Source organism: Aptenodytes forsteri, unplaced genomic scaffold (assembly GCF_000699145.1).
Source record: "Aptenodytes forsteri isolate BGI_AS27 unplaced genomic scaffold, ASM69914v1 Scaffold166, whole genome shotgun sequence".
Lineage (NCBI taxonomy): Eukaryota > Metazoa > Chordata > Aves > Sphenisciformes > Spheniscidae > Aptenodytes > Aptenodytes forsteri.
Window position 1 is genome coordinate 962,994 of NW_008796110.1, and position 23,213 is coordinate 986,206.

The window sequence follows — 23,213 nt, forward strand, 5'->3', positions numbered from 1 at the left end:
GTGTTCTTTTTGGAGGTGATGGGGCATTCAGTGCTTTCAGAGATGCTTCTTTGTGTTTGAAGCACTGAACCTTCATCAGTAAACTGACTTTTTTTTATCCTTGCAACAGATATGTAATGAAGATGTTACTCTTAAATTTAATGCAGACTTTGAACAGGCTTACAACTTGGAACCCATGGATGTGGAATTTGTTCACTGCAGGTATTACAAGTTTCCAAAAAGCTGCGTTTAATGATTCCTCTAGTAAAGTGACTTTTAAAATACACATGACTGTCAATTGGTTGTTTTGGTGGATACAGATCAGAGAAGGACATAATTAAGATCTTGCCAATGCTTCCACCTCTTTCCCTCAACACACCTTTGCCGCTACATTCATTGGTAAAAGACTGCAAGTGTAGTCACTGTGTACAAAGAATTCTTGTCTTAAGCCTCTCTAAATGATTGCACCAATGCCAGGCAGTGAAATGGGGGGGGTGAGGTGGGGTGTTTTGGTTTTGGGCTTTTTTCTTGTTTTTTTAAGAAAAAAAATATATCAATATAGCTGCAGGACTGCAAAAGAAATTGCTGATGTTAACCACCCATCCTTTCTTACTTTTGTTTTATTCATGGGATGTTATTATCTGTATATAGTTGCTTAATCTTCCCTGTAAAATCAACTTTGCAGAGAACTTCCTTGAAAGACTATCTAAGTCTAGAACACCAGGCCATCTCTGTCTCACGGAAGAGCTAGAAAATACATGTATCAATGTTATTCATAGCAAAGCTGTTGACTGACACTTCTGCAGCGTATTTCTCAAGAGATGCTTGTTTAAAAAAAAAAAGTGTTTTTATATAAAACTCCTATTTTTACGTGTACTGATGCCTAGTGAAAAATACCAGATACCTTGTAAGTGTATGCTGTTTTAGTTTATGGAAATGTAAGCTTTTACTTTAATCTACAAATTTTTATTCTGATAATAGGATTACTAGCAGGCGATGCCAGTTGGCAGTTGAGCAAGCTATTTACCTGGGTGAAAAAGGTACACTTCAGTTGACTTAAGCTGTCTAGAGGAATTTGTGGCGAGTCTTGTGTTTTATATTGCTTTCACTTCAGGGCATACTGAGAAGAATGCATTGTAGTTTGTTCTTAGAGGAGTTTTCTGCAACTTTAAAAAAAAAAAAAAAAAAAAAAAAAAAAAAAAAAAAACAAAACAAAACCCTCTGAATCTACAGTAGGTGTCATCAGAATGATTTCATCTGTTGGCCATCACAGGGGAGAGGAGTGGAAACAAACTTCTGTGAGCTGTTTGAGCCAATAAGAACTGTAGAAATCATACTGTTATAATAATAGCAAGTGAAATGGCAGTGTTTTGTGTTACCTCAGAATTTATTAAACAGCACTGATCTGTTTTATGGTTGAGTAGAATAATTTGTATGAACTTCACACAGGTCTTTACCACTTTCACATTAGTTCTAATAAACCAGTTTTGGCAACTCAGAGAAAGCTGATGTATCAGCAGTAATGTAATCAGTGAAACATGCAAAGTGTTTGTGTGGCTTTCAAATTTCTCTGCTTTCTCTTTGTCCTCTAAATTTGAAGTGTTATTTCCGGAACGGCTTGTCTTAGAATCACCACAAGCTATCAAGGCCCAGAATACTACTGAGTATTGTGTTGTTGATGATGGCCTTGAACGATGTTCCCAGCAGGAAAGTAAGGTATCTATTCTGTAAATGTTCCTTAAAATGCTGAATACCATTCAAACTGGTAACAGATATGTCCTGTACAGCTCTTGTTAGAAAGGATTTGCATAATGGAGTATCAAAGAATCAAAGTTGTATTCTGCTGCTTTCTGATGACAGAAGTTTTTGTTTGCTGCCTGAGGACAGGGAGTTTTATGATAACTGATGCTATTAAGCTAACGCTCCTATCTCAAATGGAAAGTGCTTATAAAAAAAACCTGTATGATTATAATTGGAATTTTCAGATTTGCCTTAGGCAGGTTTTCATAGCTACTGTTGAGTAGATACTTAGGTCCTGTTACTGTGGCAGGAAACAATTTTATGACAGAAGGTAATAATTCTGTTCTGAGTAGATTTACCCAGGTTTCTTAACTGCTAGTTAAATTATATGGAGAAAATACAGAAATCTTAGAAAGGACTTCAGAAGGTTACCTAGTCCTCCTTCCTATTTGAAGCAGGACTGTAACCAACACTAAATCAAGTCAGCTTGAGGTGGGTGGAGGGTGGGTGTTTATTTTTGTCTAGAGGTTCCACAGCCTCTGCATAACCTGTGCTTCACCACCTTTCCACTCAAGATTTTTTTTTCCTAATTCCCAGTATTCCTTCCACCTGCAACTTGTGGATGTAGTCCCTTGTTATATCATATGTGACTACAAAGAAGAGTTTCTCTTTTTTTTTTGTAACTCTGATTTAAGTCATCATAGGCTATTAGACTGTTTCTTCATCTCCTCACGACCAAACTAAAAACCCAAGTTCTCAGCCTCTCCAGTTCATAACAAGAACATGATATTGGCTCATATACAGTTCTAGCATCCATAGTAACCTAGGATCCTGAAAAGGGCCTGAGGATTACTACTCAGTTGGTGGGTTCTCAGCCTATCTTGGTTCACACAGTTATTCAGTCCCAGGTGTGGAGCTTTCTACTTCTTAATGAATTTCATGAGTTTTTTGTTGGCTTTGTTGCCAAGTTTCTCATGGTCCCTCTGAACTGAAGATGCACCATCAGGCATTTGAGGTATGACTCCTGACTGTGTTGTCTGCAAATTTGTCGAGGATGTTATTTGGTCTTGTCCTAGTCATTGATGAAGATACTGAATAATATTGGTTCCAACAGCAACCCTTGGGTTCTTAGCTTTTGACCAGCTTCCAGCTGAGTATCAAACTATTGATTAATACTCTTTAAGCCCAGTAGTTCAGTCAATTTTCAACTTGTCTAACTGTCTGTTGATCTAGCTAATATGTCCTCAGGCTATAAATAAGAATGATGTGGTAAGTAAACCAGTTCAGAAGCCTTGCTGAAGTCAAGGAGTATTGCAATGACTGCTTTTCTTTTGTCCACGTAATAGTCTGTCCACATAATAGTCTCTTCATCATAGAGGAAAATCAGGTTGGTCATGAAAGGTCTACCCCTTGGTTTAGCCATGTTGACTATTCCTGGTCTCCCTTTTTTCCAATCATGTGAAGGACATGGAATCAAGAAGGTTGTGCTCCATGATATTCCTAGGGACTGGGGTGAGGCTGACAAGCTATAGTTCCCCAGATCTTCCTTGTCTGTCTTAAATTGGAGCAATATTAGCTTTTTCTTGCTGTCAGAGGCATTCCCTGCTTGTCATGATTATTTTCTGTTGTAGATAATAGACAGCAGTGTCCACAGTCATATCAGCGTGGTGAATCGTATCTACCCTATCCAGTGTCTCTAAGCAGTTTGTAGCATGGTCCTCCCCTTCTGTTACTTGTCCCTTTCCTTCCCATATTGTTACTTTGTGCAGGAGTCTGGAGGCCTGCATGTGAGGCAGAAAGGGCATTGAGTTCTTTCCCATATCATCCATCAATAAATTGTCTTCTCTCATCCATCTGTGAGCCTCCATGAGCCTTGAACTGTCTCTCTTCCACCACAACATTTGCTAAATCCCTTATTACTCTGTTCTTGCTGCATTTTAGCTTCAGCTGTACTTTGATCTCTTTGACCTTCCTGATTTTGTCCAACTGTCCAAGCAGTGTTTTTATCTTTTGCCTGTCCTTGTTTCTGCTTATAATAAGCTTTTTATGAATTCATCAAGAAGCTACAAGCTTAGCTAAGCAGGCCTTCTATTGAAATTCCTGACGATCTTGTGCAACAGGATGGTTTTCTTATGATCTCTCCATAAGCAACTTTTAGCTCTCCTGGGCATCTTTTTCCCCACGCGGTAGCTTCCCAGAGGATTTTGCCTGGTGATTTCTTACAGAAACTGATGTTTGCTCTAGAAGGGCCAGAATTCTGACTCTGCTGCTTTACCTTCTTAGCCTTCCTCCAATCTTGCAATCTCTGCAAAAAAAGCTGGTATATGGACACATGCTCTCTCCTGTATTTGAGCAGCAAGTCTAGTAGAGTGTTATTTCTGATCAGTATGTCAGCCATTTACGTTAGGAAGCTGTCACCAACTCAGTCTAGAAATTCTAGGCATTGCCTGGGTGAATTGCAACAGGTGTGTGAATGACTGAAATCTCCAGGAAGCTGCACAACCTGTGATCAGGACACTGATGCCAATTGTTTGTCAGAAGTCTCATCCATGTTGTCTTCCTTCTGGCGGGGATTTGTTACAGACCACCAGACAATATTGCTGCTGTTCCATCCTCCTGTGGTAACAACTCAGACATGTCTCTGGTTTTGCAATTAATTATGTGCAGTCAAGGAGCTCCTGCACGTAGACCCAGAGCTGTGCTGGTGAGAGCAGCAGCACAGTTATTGTTCTGCAAGATGCCTGCTTCTACTGGGGCCTTTCTGTTTGACTAGAAGGATGGTGGAAAACATCATACCTCATGCTTACCCCAGATCTATATGATCTCCCGCTTGATCTATTCAAGGTGTCACTAGTACCCACATGAGTAAGCAGCAAAGCGAGTAGTCAGAAGGACTAGATGAGCCTTGCAGTCTTTCCATGACACCATGGCTCTGAGAAAGCAGCAAACATCTTTGGATGATACCTCTGTCCTGTACAAGAAGGCGTGATCAATCTCTAACACTCATCACTTCACTGGATTAGGATCACTATTATTAAGATGATTGAGTCATCTGGTCCAGAACCTTGCAAACACCACATTCCCTACAAGCAGTTTTCTCCCACGCTGCAATCTGAAAGAGGCATCATCTTGCTTAGTGGTATGGAATGTGAACGTTAGCTTTTGTGGAAGGAAACAAGTTACTCAGCCGTAGCTTCAAAATCCTCATCTTAGCCTGCAGAGTATTTGTGAAATAAATGTTTAATGTTCACATAAGCCAAACTTTTAGAAATCTTAAATTTAAGGTGGGAATTGCTAGCACCTTCTTCTACTACTCTATCTTTCTGTCTTCGCAGTAGATATTCTATTTAATGGGATAATGCTATTTAATGAGAAAAATTAAAACCTAGCAACTTCAAAAGTGTTAGTGAAGATAGTTGCCAGGTTATAAATGCATTTATTTTCACTTGCTTTTTTTAAGGTCAAAAAACTGCAGAACAAACAGGCAAATTGCATGGCATCGAGGGAGATGAACATAACAGATGTGATGAGAGTAGCTGCGCCAACAACAAGCCAACTTGGTATACTTTAATACTTTATATTCAAGTATAGACAGTTCAGGATTGCAATCACTTCAGTAAACCAGGGCTGAGTAAGATACCTTTTAGATGTCCTCATGCTCTGTCTTTTAAAGACAAATTGTAGAACAGTACTAGCAGGAAATTTTCATTGGAGTCTTTCTGTGGATTACTTAAACATCTCTAGTTCATAGAATCATAGAATGGTTTGGGCTGGAAGGGACCTTAAAGATCATCTAGTTCCAACCCCGCTGCCATGGGCAGGGATACCTTCCACTAGACCAGGTTACTCAAAGCCCTGTCCAACCTGGCCTTGAACACATCCAGGGAGGGGGCAGCAAACATCTAGTGATATATTTTGTACTCAATAAATTATCATTTCCCAGTCATTTACTGGAAAACTTTTGGTCATGTTCAAAGTTTCCAATTTGTTACAAGGATGCTGTGTCTCACCCTTGGGATAGCTACATTTTGGCAAAAATACTAAAACTTTAGAAAAGTTTTCAGAAAGCCCAGATCATTCCTATTCTTTTCTGGAAAGTGTGACTTTAAATATCAGTGTACTTAATTGCCAAAGAGGGTGATTTTATCACTTTGTAGCGATAGGATGCCTAAATAGGGAATGGATTACCTAGAATGCACTTCTGTCCAACAGTTAATAAGATTCTGCTGTGGAAAGCTAAAGCTAGACTAATTCAGAGAGAATGAAGAAAAAAATTTCAGTAGTCATTCAGTAGTCATGACTTAATACTGGTTACCTAGTAGTTGTACTATCACCGAAGTACCAGTTACTGAAAGTTGCTGAAATTTTGCTATTCTAGGACAAAAAAGTGAGCTTGATGCTAAAATTACTGAATAGAATTTTTAAGATTGTTGGGTTATGTAATCATAGTCCTTTTCTGGCCTTCAATTTTATTGAAGATCCAGGACACTTCTGAAACATTAATGGCTTATTTTCTACAGGCTATTCTGTGAAATCAGAATTTTTGAGAAATTCATGAGTTGTTACCACATAAGGAAAACGAAAATTTTTTGAAGCATAATGTGAATTGGAATTGCTTTAATCTATGTACGTTAAAAATATTTATGTGGATTTTTAATATATGCTTATCTTGATTATAGTTGGTGAAACTGTGACACTTAAAGAGAGAGCTGGTGAATTTTTCAATCCGATGCTGAATGAGCAACAGAAACTGGCAGTGAAAAGGATACTGAGTGGCGAGTGTCGTCCAACACCTTATGTTCTCTTTGGACCACCAGGAACTGGAAAAACATTAACAGTAATTGAAGCTATTTTACAGGTAATGGTGGATGACAAATCAGTCATCTCTAATCTTTTCAGTGTTGGAACACTTACGGTAATTCTGTAAGTACTGTGATATTTTTTTCCCAAGGAGTTTTCAAAATACTCTTTTTAAGATAACTTTCTATAGCTCCGTGAAAGAGGAAAGACTTGATACGAGTTTAACAGAATTTCCGAATAGCTTATTTTCAAGTCATCTTGTCTTTGTCTTTAAAGCATTAGCGAACAGTATCTAACTTGTGATTCCAGTAGTGCATAATATATTCATGAAGCACAGGTATACATTAATATGATAACCATTAATTAATTCTGCTGTTGGTACACTCAGTTTGAGAGTACTTATTCATGACTGTCAAGACTAGTGTTCTTGAACTGCAAAAGGATGGATGAATATAGTGTGTATGCAAAACTCTTCTGGATTCTGTATTCAGTGAAATAAAATGGGCATATTTGGGCTACAGCTACTTCTCTAAATAATCTTTTTTAATGTCCATCTTCTTTAATGTAGATACATTATACTCTACCAGATAGTCGAATTTTGGTTTGTGCGCCATCAAATGCTGCAACAGATCTGATTTGCTTGCGGCTGCATCAAAGCAATCTGTTAAAACCAGGAGCTATGGTCCGAGTTAATGCTAGCTTCAGGTCAGCAGAGGTAAATGTTATAGATATCTGCCAGTTAATATTTCCATTTTAATACTTTGATCTTAAAATACTGATTTAGTAATGTAACTGTCAGTGGTTGTTAGGCTCGTTAGGCTTACTTAGGATCCAAACTATGAACATATTACTTCAGCTTTTCCAGAAGATTAACTGGAAAATGTTGATCGTAGTCCTTAATTTGATTGTATGAGCATAAAATCTTAATCTCTTTCCTGCAGTGCTTAACTCCACAAGCAGCACATACGTATCGGTGGGATTTTTAATGTGGTAAGATGCTTTGACTTACAAAGCAATCCTAAAATCTGTTACTGAAGTCAAGCCTTTGTCTCCAAATTAAGACTACTTACACAGAAAAGTAAGCAAGTAGGATTGTCACTCTTACACAGTACATGCACATTGTGTGTGCATTTTACATATATGTGTATATTTATATACATATATATGTATGTATACGAAACATCCATATGTTCAATTTTGATCCTTACAATAAAGAAAACACAGATGTCTTGCATATGTGTTACTTTGTTTAGGCAAATTAATGAAGAATTCATTTTGGTGTGTGAATGGGTCTAAATATAAGTGTTTTGCTCAGCTTCTAAAATAGTTTTCAGCAGGCTTTTTTATTCAAATTAAAACGTTTAGTTTTAGAGCAGCATTTTGTTTTACAAAATACATTTTTGTTTCTGCAGCAAATTGATGACATGGTGAAACCTTACTGCAAAGATGGTGATGATATTCAGAAGGCATCATGGTTCAGGATAATAATTACAACATGCAGCAGTGCAGGAATGTTTTATCAAACAGAAATACGGTAGAGTACTATAGATAGGAATATCACTGAGATAGCTGGATGCTACAAAACCCAGAGCTTTTAGACACCTTCTGTACTGTAACTTGAGCTGTTTTAATACAGTCTATTGCATGTGCCTCTATTTTGAAATTGTCTTCCTAGCAAACCACTTGGTTTTAGTCATGTTTCAGCAGAGACTTTCTCCATGGTAAATTTTAAGAATTATCTTGAATAACGTTAAACAATTTTGACACAATAACTTCTTCTCCACTACCAGTGGGAGCCTTGAAAATTACATTGCTGTTGACAATCATTTTGGCTCAAAATGATTGTCACACTAAAAATTATATTGTATTTGGTTTTTATCAAGTCACCTTTACTAACTGTAAACAACCACCATGTCAAGTGCTGTTAACTAAAGATTCCTCTGATTTTGATTTTAAAGGGACACACTGAAGCCTAACTGGCTTGAGCTGTTTGGTAGAAACAAAGCCTGGAGATTGTCTTTGCTATACCAAGTACATTGTTCTAATTAAATAGCTGAAGGAAATTGAGGAAAACTTTTCCAAGTGTCTTAACCTTGGTATAAACAATGCTTTAATTAAGATAAGCAGTGATTGTGTGTATCGGAGTATGTAAGTGAGAACAAAGATGACAAATTAAAGTTACTGGGTTGTTTTTTCTATATTCTGTGTTGAAAATATCTATCTTTACTCTGTGTGTGTGGAGTTGCCTGGCACACTTGACAAAAGTTAACAGAATTGCTGAGGTCAACCACAGGGTGGCAGAATGAACTAATCTGAAAACAGCCCTGTTTTGGGTTCATGTTATTTAATTGTAGGCTTGGACACTTCACTCATGTGATTCTGGATGAGGCAGGGCAAGCAAGTGAACCAGAGAGCCTGATTCCTATTGGGTTGATTTCAGAAGCTAATGGACAGGTAGTTCTCTTAGCATCACTTCCTGAAAGGAAAAAAGTCTTGGTTTACTGTTTTTATTTTTGTGAATGATGTAGGATGCAGCAGCTATTTCCTGGTAATGAGTATGGAATTCTGAGTATTTGTAATAAACCTTATTCATGCACAATATCCATTTCCCACAGTTAAATGAGTTGTTTTACATCTAAAACAAGTCTACATTGGTAGGACAGGATTAAGTGTGTGGAAGATGTCAAAATAAAAACATACTTTCTTAGTTTAAGACAACAACGTACTTCTGTCCTGGGCCTAACCCTTCCTTGCAAACAGATTAGATGTTTGGAGGAAAGCAGAATACTTGATATAAATTGACCTTTGAATTCTGAAGTGTGTATGTTGTTATTGAAACTACATGTTTTTAATAACTTTTAATACAGGATGGATTTTTTAATTGCATATACAGATAGTTCTTGTTGGAGATCCAAAGCAGTTAGGGCCAGTAATAAAATCTAAAATTGCACTGGCTTTTGGATTAAATACGTCCTTGCTGGAAAGACTGACATCAAGAGAGATATATCTGAGAGATGAGGATGCTTTTAGTGCCTATGGAGCATACAATCCTTTGTTGGTGAGTAAAACCACAATTTTAAATAATTTTTTTCCATCTAAATCAAAAAAGGAGAAACTGTGGTTCCTGCTGTTTCCTTGCCACCTTTTTGCTCCCTGATGCTTAGTGATAAATCTAGCTTGAGCATTAGTTCTCTAGGAAAGCTTGATTATTTTGAATATATACTCTGAATAGCAAGGATGCTGAGCCCTCCAGCATGTTAAAACCTGTCTTTGAAGGGGTTCTCTATTCTTAAGCAGAGTAAGTCAAATATGGTGCACAAAGCAGAATTCTAAATAATGGCTTAAAATTCCCTTCTATCTCCATTGTCCACATTTACCATAACCTCATAACTTAATTTTCCACAAATGAACAAGTAAAACTTCTACTTTTAACATAAAAAGACAAACAAAGCCTCTTCTTTAAACATAAAGATAAATTTTGCAAACATGTTTCAGGAAGGGAAAAAAGAAACTGTTCCTCTTTCTTTATCACATCTTCGCTGAAGGATAGCTTCCCAAAACTCTTGTATGGTGAAGTACCTAAAGTCTATGTTAAGTGGCAGAGGTAGCATAGTACATAAACAAGCACAGATGTTTCAGCTGATTTAAATTATTGTCTGAATCTGAAATATAAGGCTAAAGTTAAACTTACTAAGATGCCTTCCCATTCTTGTGGTAATATACTTTGAAGAATTAAACTGAGAGCAAAAGATGACTAGATGGCCAGGTAAGCAGAGGAAGGAGGACATCTGATGGCAGACTTAAGGGGGAGAGCGGGGGTGTTTGGCCCTAGGCTTTAGGTTGGGTTCAGCCTACTGAAAAACCTGTCACGCTTCCTCCTAAAATCTGTTACGGCAAAATTTCATTGTTCTGTTCCTTATACAATGCTTAAAGAGAATTGGCATAGTGAGAGAGCAGGAAGTGTGAGGGCTTTAAGGATACCATTGGACTTGAGTATCATATGTTAGTCTCTTTACAGGACATATTTTTTTCAAGCTGGTTATTACTGACTGGAATGTTTCCTTAAGGCCGTTCTTTCATTTAAAGACAAATACATTTCTTGTTTCTAAGGCCAGCTTCTATCAGCTGTTCTGGTGCTCCCTTTCTGCCTGTCAAGACTTCCTCAAAAAAACAGGTTACATCCATGGAAACCCCATGAAAAGAATCTGACTCCCTTAAAGAGAATGTGCCTATAGATCAAATGTTTCAAGAAACTGGAGAATGACCAATTCATCTATCACGTAGATTCAGTTCCTTTTTTCTTTCTTTTTTTCCCTTTGGAGGGGAAAGAGATGGTCCTTAAATGCTTTTATTTAGTATTTACTTATTGAAGATCACACCTGCAGTTTTTGCCTTTAATACAGTTCTTCAGCAGCTTTAGAAAAGCTAAATGCTAGAAGATGGTAAGGTAGTATCTGCTTGGGAGCTGTGTACTGTGAAGTCTGATGAATAATTATCTGTTTCAGTTACGGATTTTGGTTTTTGTCTTTGCAGATCACAAAACTCGTAAAGAACTACAGGTCACATTCTGCATTGCTTGCCTTGCCATCTAAATTGTTTTATCATAAGGAGCTAGAAGTTTGTGCAGACACTTCAGTAGTAACTTCTTTGTTGCATTGGGGGAAATTGCCCAGGAAGGGATTTCCATTAATTTTTCATGGAATAAGGGTATGTAAAATGTTCATATAGTGAAAGTATGAATAAGGAGGCCTGACAGAAGTTTGCTGATGTAGATGAGGTTTTTTTAGAATGAATTCTAGAAAGCATATGAAAAAGGAAGAAACTTTCTTTTGCAAGTAATGTGACTTCCTGACCATCTGGTTTTAGAAACAACTACTGAAGTCAAATGTTTGTTAAGAACTTGAGCAGCTGCCCATTGAAGTGTATTGCGGAGACATTTTGATACACATTTAAATCATAGCAGATTGACCAAGATGGAGCTACAGTCAGCTGTCTTTAGATTGCTTTTGATAAGAGTTTGCTACATTAGAATGAATACAAGCCTCTAAAACTAGAGGATTATTAAGGCTTAAGTAGGCAGGGGAAGAAACAGTAGTTCGGAATAAAGTTTTTCTTTAGTCTTCCAACAAGTTAGTAAAAAGTGCTAATATCCACTGCTTGGAGAGGCTTGGTTTTGAACGCTTCTACCTTGCACAAAAGCAAGATACCAACTTGCTAATACATGTTATTCTAATTTGAGCTTTAACTCCTTTGTTGTACACTTAAAGTACTGTTGTCATACAAATTCTCCAGCTTAAAAAAACAATATAAAATGTTAGGTGATGCTTGTTCATTGGAAAGGGTGTATAGCAAAGAAGAGAAATTGTATGTAACATTACATCACATTCTTTTGCATTTAGGATGTATAAGAATAATCTATTAATAGATATGTAGTCACTTCTGCACCTGGTCTTCATCTTCTCATTTCCTTTCCCCTAATACAGGGCAATGAAAGACGTGAAAGTCACAGTCCTTCATGGTTTAATCCAACTGAAGCAGTTCAAGTAATGCAGTACTGTTGCCACCTTGCTAAAAATGAAAACACTGCAGTGTCAGTGACTGATATTGGAGTGATTACACCATACCGTAAACAGGTACAACTGATATCTAAGAACTTCAGAGTTGCTGTATTTCATCTTGTGGTTTTACATTGTGGCTGTGGTTTGTTAAAGCCAGGAGGCATATCTCAAAACTTCATTGTTGTGTGTCACATTACACAGTGTATTATCAATCATTAATGATGTTTCCATTGGAATCTAAACCTAGAGAAAGACAGCAGTAATGGCACTCTCCTTTTTTTAGTTTTAAAAATCAGGAAATTATTAAGGAGAGATCTGCTTGCAGTTTCGGAGACAGAAGCAGATTTTTCAGTTGTTGAGAGTAAAGAGTGCAAGTCAAGAATTTATTATTGAACAGCAATCTGATTCTGTCACTTACTCTCTGCACTGAGGACTGGAACAAAAGGGAGATGTAGTGAAGTAGGTGGCATGTCACTTTGTTATGGCTTTGAGGAAACTGGAGGAATTGGGACTTCTTAGCTGTCCTGTAGTCAGACTTGAAGTTTGTGCTGCTATTTAAACCTGTAGAGAATGTTGAATGTCAACTTCAAATGCTGTGCTTTATTTTTAAAACTACTTATATTCAAGGCTGTTAAGTATGTGATGTCTGCTTTCATTTTAAAAAGAAGATTAAATCTCCTTTCATTTCCAGAGGATGCTCTGGACAGTGTGCATATTGTTTTTCTTGGTGTTCATATCTCAGTATTCATGGCCTTGCATACGCAGGTTGGGGGAAACACTGAGGTGTGTGGGAAAGACCAACCCCTTTTGAAGAAATCTCACTTGCAAATTAGAGCTCTGCCTGTGCTGATCCTACTGGTCACGTGTATGCACCTGCCCATGTTTACAGTTACTATTTATTTTTCAAACATATATAGTATTGATGTGACTGAACCTCTTATACTCCGAAAACATTTCACATCATTTAACATGATTGTCCTTCATCTGCCGATGATGCAAGACATATAATAGTAATGTCTGCTTCAAGAAAGTCACCTTGCATTGCAGGAATGCTGATTAGAAAGTAGTTATTGATTGTAATCCTCAGCTTAGCCAGGCATGATTTCTTGGTAAATTTCTTGGACCACTTAAGGTATAGTCTTCAAGCAGCTTTTAGCAGATGTGATCCTGCACATACCAGCATTCCAGTGCATGGGACTCCTTGTTCTCTTTCTCTTTTTGGGAGGGTGCTTAAAGTCACATCTCACCTCTGTCTTTCACCCTGCATGATGCAGCTGGCAAGCAAAGGTGGAATCTCTGCACAGCCTTCATGAGGGGCTGGGGGAAGCTGCTTGCCCTACCACATCTGTGGTAAGCATGGTTTTGGATATAATGCACACTGGAAGGAGAGGGTTTATGGATCTAAGTTGTTCTTCTCATTAAAATCTAGATTATTAAAAATCTGATTTCTGTTTCAATGACAGAAGGTGAAATACTCACTACCAAGTTGTGTAATAAGTGTGATACTTCTCAGGAAAAGTTAATGTTTTATTTTAAAACCTTACTAGTGGATGATGGCTAAGCTTGGCATAGGCATTCCCTGTGACATCTCTGTGTTAAATCACATACTTGTATATGTAGTATGTTTTCAGTTTTGAAGTAATCCACTCTCAAATGTAAAAATAAATTCCTTCAAACACTTTTTTTTGATAGGTGGAAAAAATCAGATTTCTTCTGAGAAGTATTGATTTGGCAGACATTAAAGTTGGCACAGTAGAAGAGTTTCAAGGGCAGGAGTACATGGTTATCATCTTATCAACAGTATGTATATTTGTTGTGGTCCCGTTGAGAGTTTTTGTGTCTAATTCTCTGTTTCCTTTTTGATATGGGGCTTTTAAAAATAAAAAATAAAGATTTAAACGCTATATTTTTTTCAGTCTGTCACAGTATTTGAAAACAGAGCTTATTTTTAAGTGCATGGAAACAGTACAGCATCTGTGATTTTGAGGTAAACCTTAAACCTTTGTAGATACTCGTGCTGAATTTGAGTTTCATGTGGATAATATACCTTTCACTTAAGTGTGCATAGGGAGAATGGGAACTGGATGCATTATAAATATTAGAGAGACAACTGTGTAAATCACAGTATTAAAAGTAATTGCTATTTGACTTATTTAAGAACCTACACCAGTTTTCATTCTTTTTCACCTTCAGTTTGAGAATCATCACTTAATGATGTACAACTGATGACTTCTAGGCACAGTCAGCATTGGTGTCTGTGAAGTTGAATACCCTTTATCACAATTTATTTTGCATTGGTAGGAGAACACTTGATAGTCTTTCATGATCATCTTGATGGTGCACTTTAAGTGCTGTGCTGGTTGTATTATAGGGATGTTGGTAAAGGTCTTTTCTAGGTGCTCGTTTTTTGAATCTGAAGCTATCAAATGCCTTGAAGAAAGGGCCTGGGGGAAAAAAAAAATCAGTGCTATGTTTTTACTTCAGCAGTACACTAGTCACAGGCCATCATTTTAATGGTACATTACTTCCTTGATTCGGAGTTGGTTTTGGTTGACTACATCTATGTAAATATGAAGGTATAGGGGCATAAACTGCATCACTAGAGATTTTTAGATAACCGTGAAAATGCAGAGGTATTTAGTTTCACTCTTTGCAATAAATGGGTCTTTCAGAAAAGGGAGTGTTCAGGAAATGTAGGAAGATGCATGTGTTTGGGAAGATGATGTTTATGGATTTGTGTTGAGCCCATCCCTTGCGTTTGACAAAAGGGGAAAGAGGATTGTGTCACAGAGTATTGGGAGAGAGTTGCTGTTATTATTTGGAAGCTGGCAGCCTTGTCTCTCACCTTCTTTTGCAGACTTGACCAATATGCTTCAGCAGATGTCTGTTCTTTCTGAAAGATCTCAGTGCATGTTATGCAGATGACAGACAAAGATGTAGTCATAGTTTTCAGGCAGTTGACTACAGTGTGGAAATCCTATCTGTAGCAGCTGAGACATCTGGCTTCAGAAGACTCTGAGGTTGAGCTGAGGCTAGATGCAGGCATATGCTAGTTCCCAGTCTCTAAATGCTAGATATTACTCCAGTGCATGCACATATCCCTGGTATTTGAATTCACATGAAAGGCCCATAAAGGCCCACAGCAGCTTCTTTATGTCCTACTTTTCTGTCCTTTGCCTTCTCAGGCAAGTAAGATTGTTGGCTAGGGCTCTTGACAGGAGTCTTTTCTTTGTGCTTCTAAGAAGAAATCAATGTGGAGTTGAGAAGTGTAAGCAGCAGCTGATAAGTCAGCTGATAGCTTCTGAGGCTTTTTGCAGACAGCTTCTGGCTACCAGAATATGTGATACCAATCCTTTATGTTCTGAGACAACATCCATCAAATGCACACTGTTGTAGGCACACTGAACTCCTGGACAGAAGTAAAAATCTGTGCTGGATCAGTGGAAAAGACAGTTGGGAAACTTTGGAGAAAGGCTAACTTAATCCTTTGAACATCAGCAAGTGATACCAGTTCAGTGTACATGATTGTGTTTGAGGGTTTAGGCTTTCTTTTGGTGGACATTATGAGCCCTATAGAGCTGTATTTCTACAGTGTAGAATTCAGTTCAGAATACAAAAAAAGTCTGCATATGCTTGCTTTTTTCCAAATGGTAATGTGGTTTTGGTGCAGTAACTCTCTAAGTAAAAGATTTAAGTGTTTGGAATGTGGAGTTCCTGAGGTGTTTGTGACCCAGAATCCCTCAGGGCTGTTCAAGAATGTATGGTACAGGCAGACCCTGTATAAGTCTGAGTAATGGCATATAAGGCAAACTGATCAAAGGAGGAAGTATAGACCAGGAATGTGTAGCTGAAGTTATGACCAGTACTGGACTACTTTTCACAGGAGTACATAGAATTTCCAAGAGAGAAGAGGATAAAACAGCTATGTAAACAACCAAAGCACTGGAAAGCAGGGTGAATGCAGGGGTGGAGGAACAGTTGTTTTTTGGGGGTTCTTTTGTGGCTTTTGGGAGAAGAGTTTGTTGGATTTTCTTGCTTGGGTTTTTTTTTCCCCTGAGGGCAGTGGTACTATGCTTACTTTTTGTTCTACATCATACTATAGCTTTTTCAATCCAGCACTGTATCTCTCTTAAAGTAGTTCTAGGTATGTACTATGCTCCTATTTATAAGAACTCATTATTTACGTCATGAAAACTTTCTTTTATCAAAGATGGGTTGAAATATGAAATAGAGGTGAAAATTTAATGAGCAATAGTTACAGCACACTAGTTGCTTTGGCTGTTTTTTCTAAGTTAAGTCAAAGCACACTGATGAGGCTACTGAAGAAGGCTTGCAGAAAGACACACTGTGAGTTGTCATTCAACTGTAGGAATTAGAATACCAGTAGCTCTAGCTTTTCTTCTACTGAAAAGATAAAATCGTTGGTTTTTAGGAAGCAGTTTTGGTATCTTGTCTTTCAAATTACAGTGGATATTCCTGATGCTAAAATGAAACTAGTACACCATTCTCTTGAAATTGCTGAAGTTGCATTAGCAGCCTATTGGAGAATAGACCTTCTGTGGGAAAGCCAATGGTGGGAAATAGTTAGCTAGCTGAAATTCGGATTATGAAGCTAACTTGTGCATTGCTGACACTGAGCTGTGAATTGCTGCAGTAAGCAAATATTATGTTGAAGTTACACTATGGCTAGGTAAGTTGCTTTCTCATTATTCTATTTCTAAAGTCATCCATAATTAATTTTAGGTGCGATCTCATGAAGGCTTATTTGGTGATGACAAATACCGTTTGGGCTTTCTCTCTAACCCAAAGAGATTTAATGTAGCAATTACTAGAGCAAAAGCTTTGCTGATTGTTGTGGGAAATCCTCATGTTCTTGTGAAAGTAAGTTTTGTTTTTATATCTTTGAATTGCATGTGGTATTTGCCACAGTAAATGAATGATTTGGGGGGTTAATGTGATGTGAGGGAACATCAGATTATGTTAAGAACTGGTACACTGTCCTTAGTCTGCATTTGGGAATATCTGAACTCCATAGGTTACTATAAGTATGGACAGTTCAGGCACCCACACAGACTTTCAAGCACAAGGGAAATTGTAATGCTGATCTGTGTATATGGGCTCCTACCTCCTTTTTCCCTCTAGAAGAGGTCAGAACCTCAATGCTGAAGTTCTCCAGCAGCCTGCAAGTCCAGTAAGCATATTCTGAATAGCCTTATGCAATCAGGTTCTTAACAAAATGCAGTTGTTTCATTTTTTAAATGGAGGGTGGTAGAAGTGATTGTTCCCAATTAATATGACAGCCTGCCAGAGAGGCAGTCTCCTCTTGAACCCATGCATGGTCCTTCCATAGGAATAAGGTGAGCTTTTCTTAATACCTGATAAGATGTTATGCCTGTCTTTCCGGTTAATAAGGAAAGCAGTATTCCAGAAATGGTCTGAATAGAAAGTTTAGTCTCCCCGCACCTATTGCAACAAATGTAACTCACAGCAGCTATAAGTATCTTCCTCCCATGTTGCACCATGCTTGCACTGTTTGTAGAGTTCTGTTTCTGGAAAAGGTCCTATTAAATCTCTTGTGTTCATGTGCCATGTTAGTTTGTTTGAAAATTCACTTCCCAGAGCAGCATGACTTAAATTAAACATTAATCTTCTCTTGTAGGATCCCTGTTTTTGTGCACTGTTAGAATACAGTTTAATGAATAGAGTTTATGTAGGTTGTGACCTGCCTTCGGAGCTGGAACGCCTGCAGAAGTGAGTGTCTAGTTTTCACTTTAACCTTCCTAGATATGGGTCAGTTTACAATATTTTTAAAGCTAGTATCATTTGAATGATGGATAAATACAACAACCTGTGATATCATAGTAGGACTTGATTTTGCATTCTTAAGTACTGTAAACATAATAACATGTAATGTAACCATATTGTCTCCCACCCCATAAGAAGAGTCTGAGCATTAAATATTAAATAAGAGGTGTTGTTGACTTTGGTATTTTACGTATCCTCAAATGATGCATTACGTATTTGATGACCATAAGGATTTGGGGGTGGGGGGTGCAGGGGAAATGTTTGAGGTGACTTTACTGTAATTAAAGAAGTTTGCTTGAAGGTTGATTTTTAAACATGTCCCTTCTAGTAGCACGTAGTACGTTGTTAAATGGGTATTATCTACTAGATGAAATGTTTTTATCAAAATTGTTGTTCATTGAAAGGTAAGCAAAATTTTTATCTTAATCCCTTTAATTGACAGGTGTGACTAGTTTTTCAGTGTTCAAGACGCATTCAGTCCTCATCTGTTTTGAAACTAAGAATACTTAACAGAAATTCGGTCCTGAGCAAATCCAGCACCTTTTGTCCTCAGGGAAAGGCACATGTTCTGAAATGGCTGGAAGTTTCTCCAAACAACGTTTTTAATACTTTCTTTAAGAAGTGAAAAAGTTGAAATTTAACAGTATAAAATAGTAGTGGCAACTTGTTTGCTTTTCTGTTTAAAATGTATATGACTTTATGCCTCTGCATAGAACAGTATGCCTGAATCTAGAACAGTATGCCTGAATACTCCAAGCTTCAGAAGAAAAATACTGATGAATTCTTACGTTAGCTTTTCTTTATTCTATAACTTTTTCAGCTTCTCAATTTTCTCAGACTTCTGTAGTGCCTCCTAAAACTGGACTGTCCCAAGAACATACATGTCATGTAATTTTGTTATGGGAGTGTTACGATGTGAACTGGAATGATACATGAATATCTCTACTCAACATCAGTCAAGTGTCTTAAGCCAAGCATGCTTAAAAACCCTACTTCCTGTTTGTAAGGCCTTTGTATATACAGCTGAGATCACACAGGATTTTCTTGGTTTTCCACCACAGTCCAGCTATCTGCTCTGGTGTATGTCAGAACAATGCCTCAAATGGTGGGTTAAAAAAAAAGAAAAAAAAATTAAAACCATGTTTTGCACTTCTACAAAGACACTGTAGAATAAAGTATCTTGTTTTATTTTGACAAAATTAAAAATAACTGGGTTAGCAGTATTCCTGCTATCAGCTTCACTGGGCACTGTGCTGTCCCCTTAAACAGCGTTTTTATCTTTTTCTTGTCCTCTCCTTGGTGATTAAGTCTTGCCACACAACACTTTAGGAATAGTTGGACAACTAGCCTACTGTGTTTAGGAACTGCCAGTACAACAAGATGGCTTCCTGTAACAGACAGAAGTATTTTGGATAGGACTATAGCCTACAGAGAAACAAATGGAGGGGGAAAAAGAGATCGCAAGCTTTTGTTTGCTTGTTTACAGTCCACTCATATCACTTCCATTCCTGGTATGCACTGTACTTCTTTCCTCTGCAATGCATAATATGTAGATACTGCAACTTATAAGATGGCAAACGTGGTAAAACATCAAAGCCAGATACTACGTAAGGGTACACTGTACTGTGACACATAGTGTAGAAAACTCAGAATTAACTCTCAGACTGGATACACTCAGGGTGTAGTTTGTGTGAGTCACAGGTGTATTTGAGCAGCACTCTGGACTATTCAGCCCAGCCTCTTTGGCATGGTATTATGCTGCTTAAATTGCTTTCACTCATGACAGGCCAGAATAGATGGTTTGTGTTGTTGCAGTATGATGCTGAAAATACCAGCATCGATGATGCCATGCCAATTTTCTACATAAAACTCAGGAAGCCGTTTAACTAAGAATCTGTCCTAGTTGTTGCCTATTGAAAGACCTGTTGCTTCAGGATTGTGTTACGACATACCACATCTCGCAAATCACTGCTTAGACTTACTGCCAACCTTGCTCTTTGTCAGTGTGCTCGTGCTCTCTTCAGAGAACAGTGAAGAGATCGTAATGGAGATGGATGATGCTTACTTTATTGCAAGATATAATCCAGAACTTCTGATTAGTATTTCCATGACCTCTGCGTAGCAAAGTAGCAGAGGATTGATTATATTGTGATACTTAATAGCTACAAGTCAATAATCTTTTAACTGTAATAGTTTGCATGTTGACATCAGTTTCTACAAAGATAAAAAAAACTACTTGATTTATTTTTTAACATTGTGCTTTTATTACTCAGCAGAAGTCAAGTGATAAATACCTATTACCATACATGGTGTTTATTTTTCTATAAGAGTTCTTAGTTTAAAGGGCAAGTACACATTTTTGAGGGAAGAAAAAAAAATCTTTCATCCAACAACAACATTTTGCCAGTGGAGAAATTCATATACTCTTTTCACTGATAATTATTTTTACTGTAACTCATCCACAACTAAAATGTGGAAACCTTTTCCCTGAGTTACTACAAATAGTCTCTGACAGTCTTAAAAAGTACTTCCAGAGAAGTGCTTATGCCTCATTCAGGTGGCTGCACAGCACAAGCTTGCACTGGCTTTATGTTGCAGAATGGGGAGAAGGGGGATTTCTGTTCTTGCTTCTATTGTTATGCATTTAAAACTACATTTTTTATTTTTTTCTAACCCTTTCACCTCACCCTGTGTGCTCCTGCTTATTAATGACTGAGAAGCTGTACTGTGTGATATGAAACAACTTTGTCTTCCTCCTTCTCTTGCAATGTTTCTCATTTCTTTCTGCCTACCCAGCTGCTACTGAAAACCTTGTTTGAAGAGAGACCTACCCATCAGAACTGTATGGGGGCTTAAACCATGTTTGCAACTTTAGAACAGTTTCTTCTGGCAGCTTGATGTGCAGGCAGAGCTGGTTGTTCCAGAGGTGTTAGCTTCAATATTCTAGTCATCTCTTTCATGAAGACATATGGCCTGATGAGCTGGAATGAGGAAAAGGGGAGAAAACAGTTTGAGCTCTCTCTATTGGTTAAAATCGTCTTCAATTTTTACTGTGACAGAAACATACATAAATTTCTTTTGGGATATGTGAAAAAAGAGGGTCAGCCACTGCATGCAAAAGTAGCAATGACAGAGCCAGTTTAGAGTCAGTCTCTTTCTTTTAGAGACGGTCGAACTAAGTCTTACTTGGCATGAAAACCATGTTCCAGTTACTCAGTTCTGTTTACGGGAACAGTCTTTTCCCAAAAAGAAAAAAAAACAACTCTGTCATGGCTGTTTCTGATTTATTAATTACTTACTGTACTAAGAAATTACAAAAGCCAGACAGAGGGCTTCCACCACCTCTTAAGGAGCATGTCAGAGGTACATCAAGTCAGAGAACACAGGAACACTGTTACAAATTTCTTTCCCCACTTCCCTCTAAATATTGTATTAGACATTGCGGGCTTAAGAAAAGCAAGAGACTGAGAAAGAGGTAGTCTGTAAAGCAGACAATTCCTGAGCCATTTAACATAAGCAGTTAAGAGTTGAAATTTAAAAAATACCTTTGAAGACCACTCAAGCCATCGGAAAACCCCAGAGGTGTCCTTGCCAGAATCAAAGCATGAGTACTCAGCTGCACACTGAACAGGTTCTTGTTGGTTTCCCAGTATGTTTCAAACAGCAGCAAAGGTCTGAGAAGTACGTTCTGCGTTGTAGTGGTCTCAACCTTGCAGCGGTCCCAACAGTTGAATTCTGTGCCGTGACAGCAAGAGTTCCCTCAATGGATGGCCTTTGCTTTTTGAAAGAAGTACCTTAACTTGTAGGTGGCTGCATTTAGATCACAAGTAAAAGAAAAAGTGTGTCTGAAACCAGGACACACTTCTAATAGCATTTTAAAATATGAAGGCTTTATTAGAGTGGCAACCCCTCATATTGCTTATTACAGTCTTCCACTGACTATTTTTAATGTTTTCAAATTCCCCTTAAATTGCTGCTGCTCATCTGTCCACGCTGGTGCAGTGCAGGTCAGGTCACACTAAACCAGTGTGATTGATGCAGGAGTTGCCAGGCAAGTATTTTTATGTTTCACTTGTTGTTTTTGCTAGTTCCACATTTTTTTTCTTAACAGCTGTTTAACTGCGCTTTATCTAATAAAAGTTACATCCCTACCAACTACATAGCAACATTTTGAAGGTCAAACCGTGGGCCTCTGACATGAGCCTAATTATTCAAGTCATACGAGCTCGGTAGTCCAAGACACATGCATGGCTGGATGCTGCCCAGTGCCACGCTGATCAGGCTGCACAGATATGCTATGTGTATTTTTCCAGATAATGGGGTGTGGGAGCCCTGTTAATTCTTTCTATTCTTCATACTCCTAAAAAATGGTCAGCCTACACCTGTAGGGCGTGCCACGCTGATCAGGCTGCACAGATATGCTATATGTGTATTTCCAGATAATGGGGTGTGGGAGCCCTGTTAATTCTTTCTATTCTTCATACTCCTAAAAAATATGTTTTCCGTAGGGCGCACTATCCCAGTAAGGACAGATCAATGGGGCGAGAAATAGCATTCAGAGAGTGTGGGCAACTGCACACGCTATTTACTGTCTTTGGCAACCTTGGTTTGACAATGTTATGGAAGTTTAATAGATTTTTCTCCTTTAAATAAAACAGCTTCAAGGTGTCAAGGAGTATTGTGCTGCGCGTTTTGGAGCTCAGCTACCAGAATGATGAGTATTCTAAATCTTAATAAGAAACAGACTTTTTTAAAAAGCAATATTGTTTTTTTGCAACTAACAAAAGAGAACATCAGCATTCATTCACAGATTCAGAAACAACTCATTTGTCTGTTTTACCAGGCATGTTGAAATTTATGTACTCTGATTATTTGAACAATTGGCTTTTTTCTTTTAATAGTAATAGTGAGGAAAATGCAATACACCTCTAAGCTGTGTGGAAGGGTGTTCTTCCAGCACATGGCGAAGAGTGGGAGTGTAAAATAATCTTTTTAAACTGCTTAAATTTCCTTACAGCTTTAAGTGTTGTTATGTCTCGGTATGTCTTTAAAGATATTTCAGTACCGGCTTCTTGAGAATTGCTCTACAAGAGCAAAAGGAAATGCTTCCACTGCGGTGTTTCACAGAAGTACAGTAAGTGAGGAGGTGATGTGCTGCGGAAGGACAGAAGTCAAACTGCAGACCATGGAATGAAGAACTCTGTGCAAATAGAGGACAAAGTGCTGTTGAAACTTTAAATTTCGAAAGGCTTGGAATTTGTCCAAAAGGCACAAATGAATAGTTCTAGTCTAGAACTAATAGTTCTTTTAAGGAATACTAGTGTCAAGGGA

At 37.9% G+C, this 23,213-nt stretch overlaps 1 protein-coding gene across 1 annotated transcript in view; it reads left to right on the forward strand.

The window, feature by feature from the left end:
* Positions 1 to 17,832, forward strand: part of MOV10L1 (Mov10 RISC complex RNA helicase like 1) — a 40,623-nt gene extending 22,791 nt beyond the window's left edge. Inside the window, exons 13-26 of the mRNA XM_019474049.1 lie at positions 110 to 201; positions 961 to 1,019; positions 1,580 to 1,695; positions 5,180 to 5,279; positions 6,399 to 6,577; positions 7,088 to 7,234; positions 7,932 to 8,053; positions 8,874 to 8,973; positions 9,413 to 9,577; positions 11,053 to 11,226; positions 12,003 to 12,152; positions 13,770 to 13,877; positions 16,821 to 16,958; positions 17,737 to 17,832. Of these exons, the coding sequence (XP_019329594.1) occupies positions 110 to 201; positions 961 to 1,019; positions 1,580 to 1,695; positions 5,180 to 5,279; positions 6,399 to 6,577; positions 7,088 to 7,234; positions 7,932 to 8,053; positions 8,874 to 8,973; positions 9,413 to 9,577; positions 11,053 to 11,226; positions 12,003 to 12,152; positions 13,770 to 13,877; positions 16,821 to 16,958; positions 17,737 to 17,832 (1,746 nt within the window). The remainder of the gene's footprint in view (positions 1 to 109; positions 202 to 960; positions 1,020 to 1,579; positions 1,696 to 5,179; positions 5,280 to 6,398; positions 6,578 to 7,087; positions 7,235 to 7,931; positions 8,054 to 8,873; positions 8,974 to 9,412; positions 9,578 to 11,052; positions 11,227 to 12,002; positions 12,153 to 13,769; positions 13,878 to 16,820; positions 16,959 to 17,736) is intronic.
* The last annotated feature ends 5,381 nt before the right edge of the window (positions 17,833 to 23,213 follow it).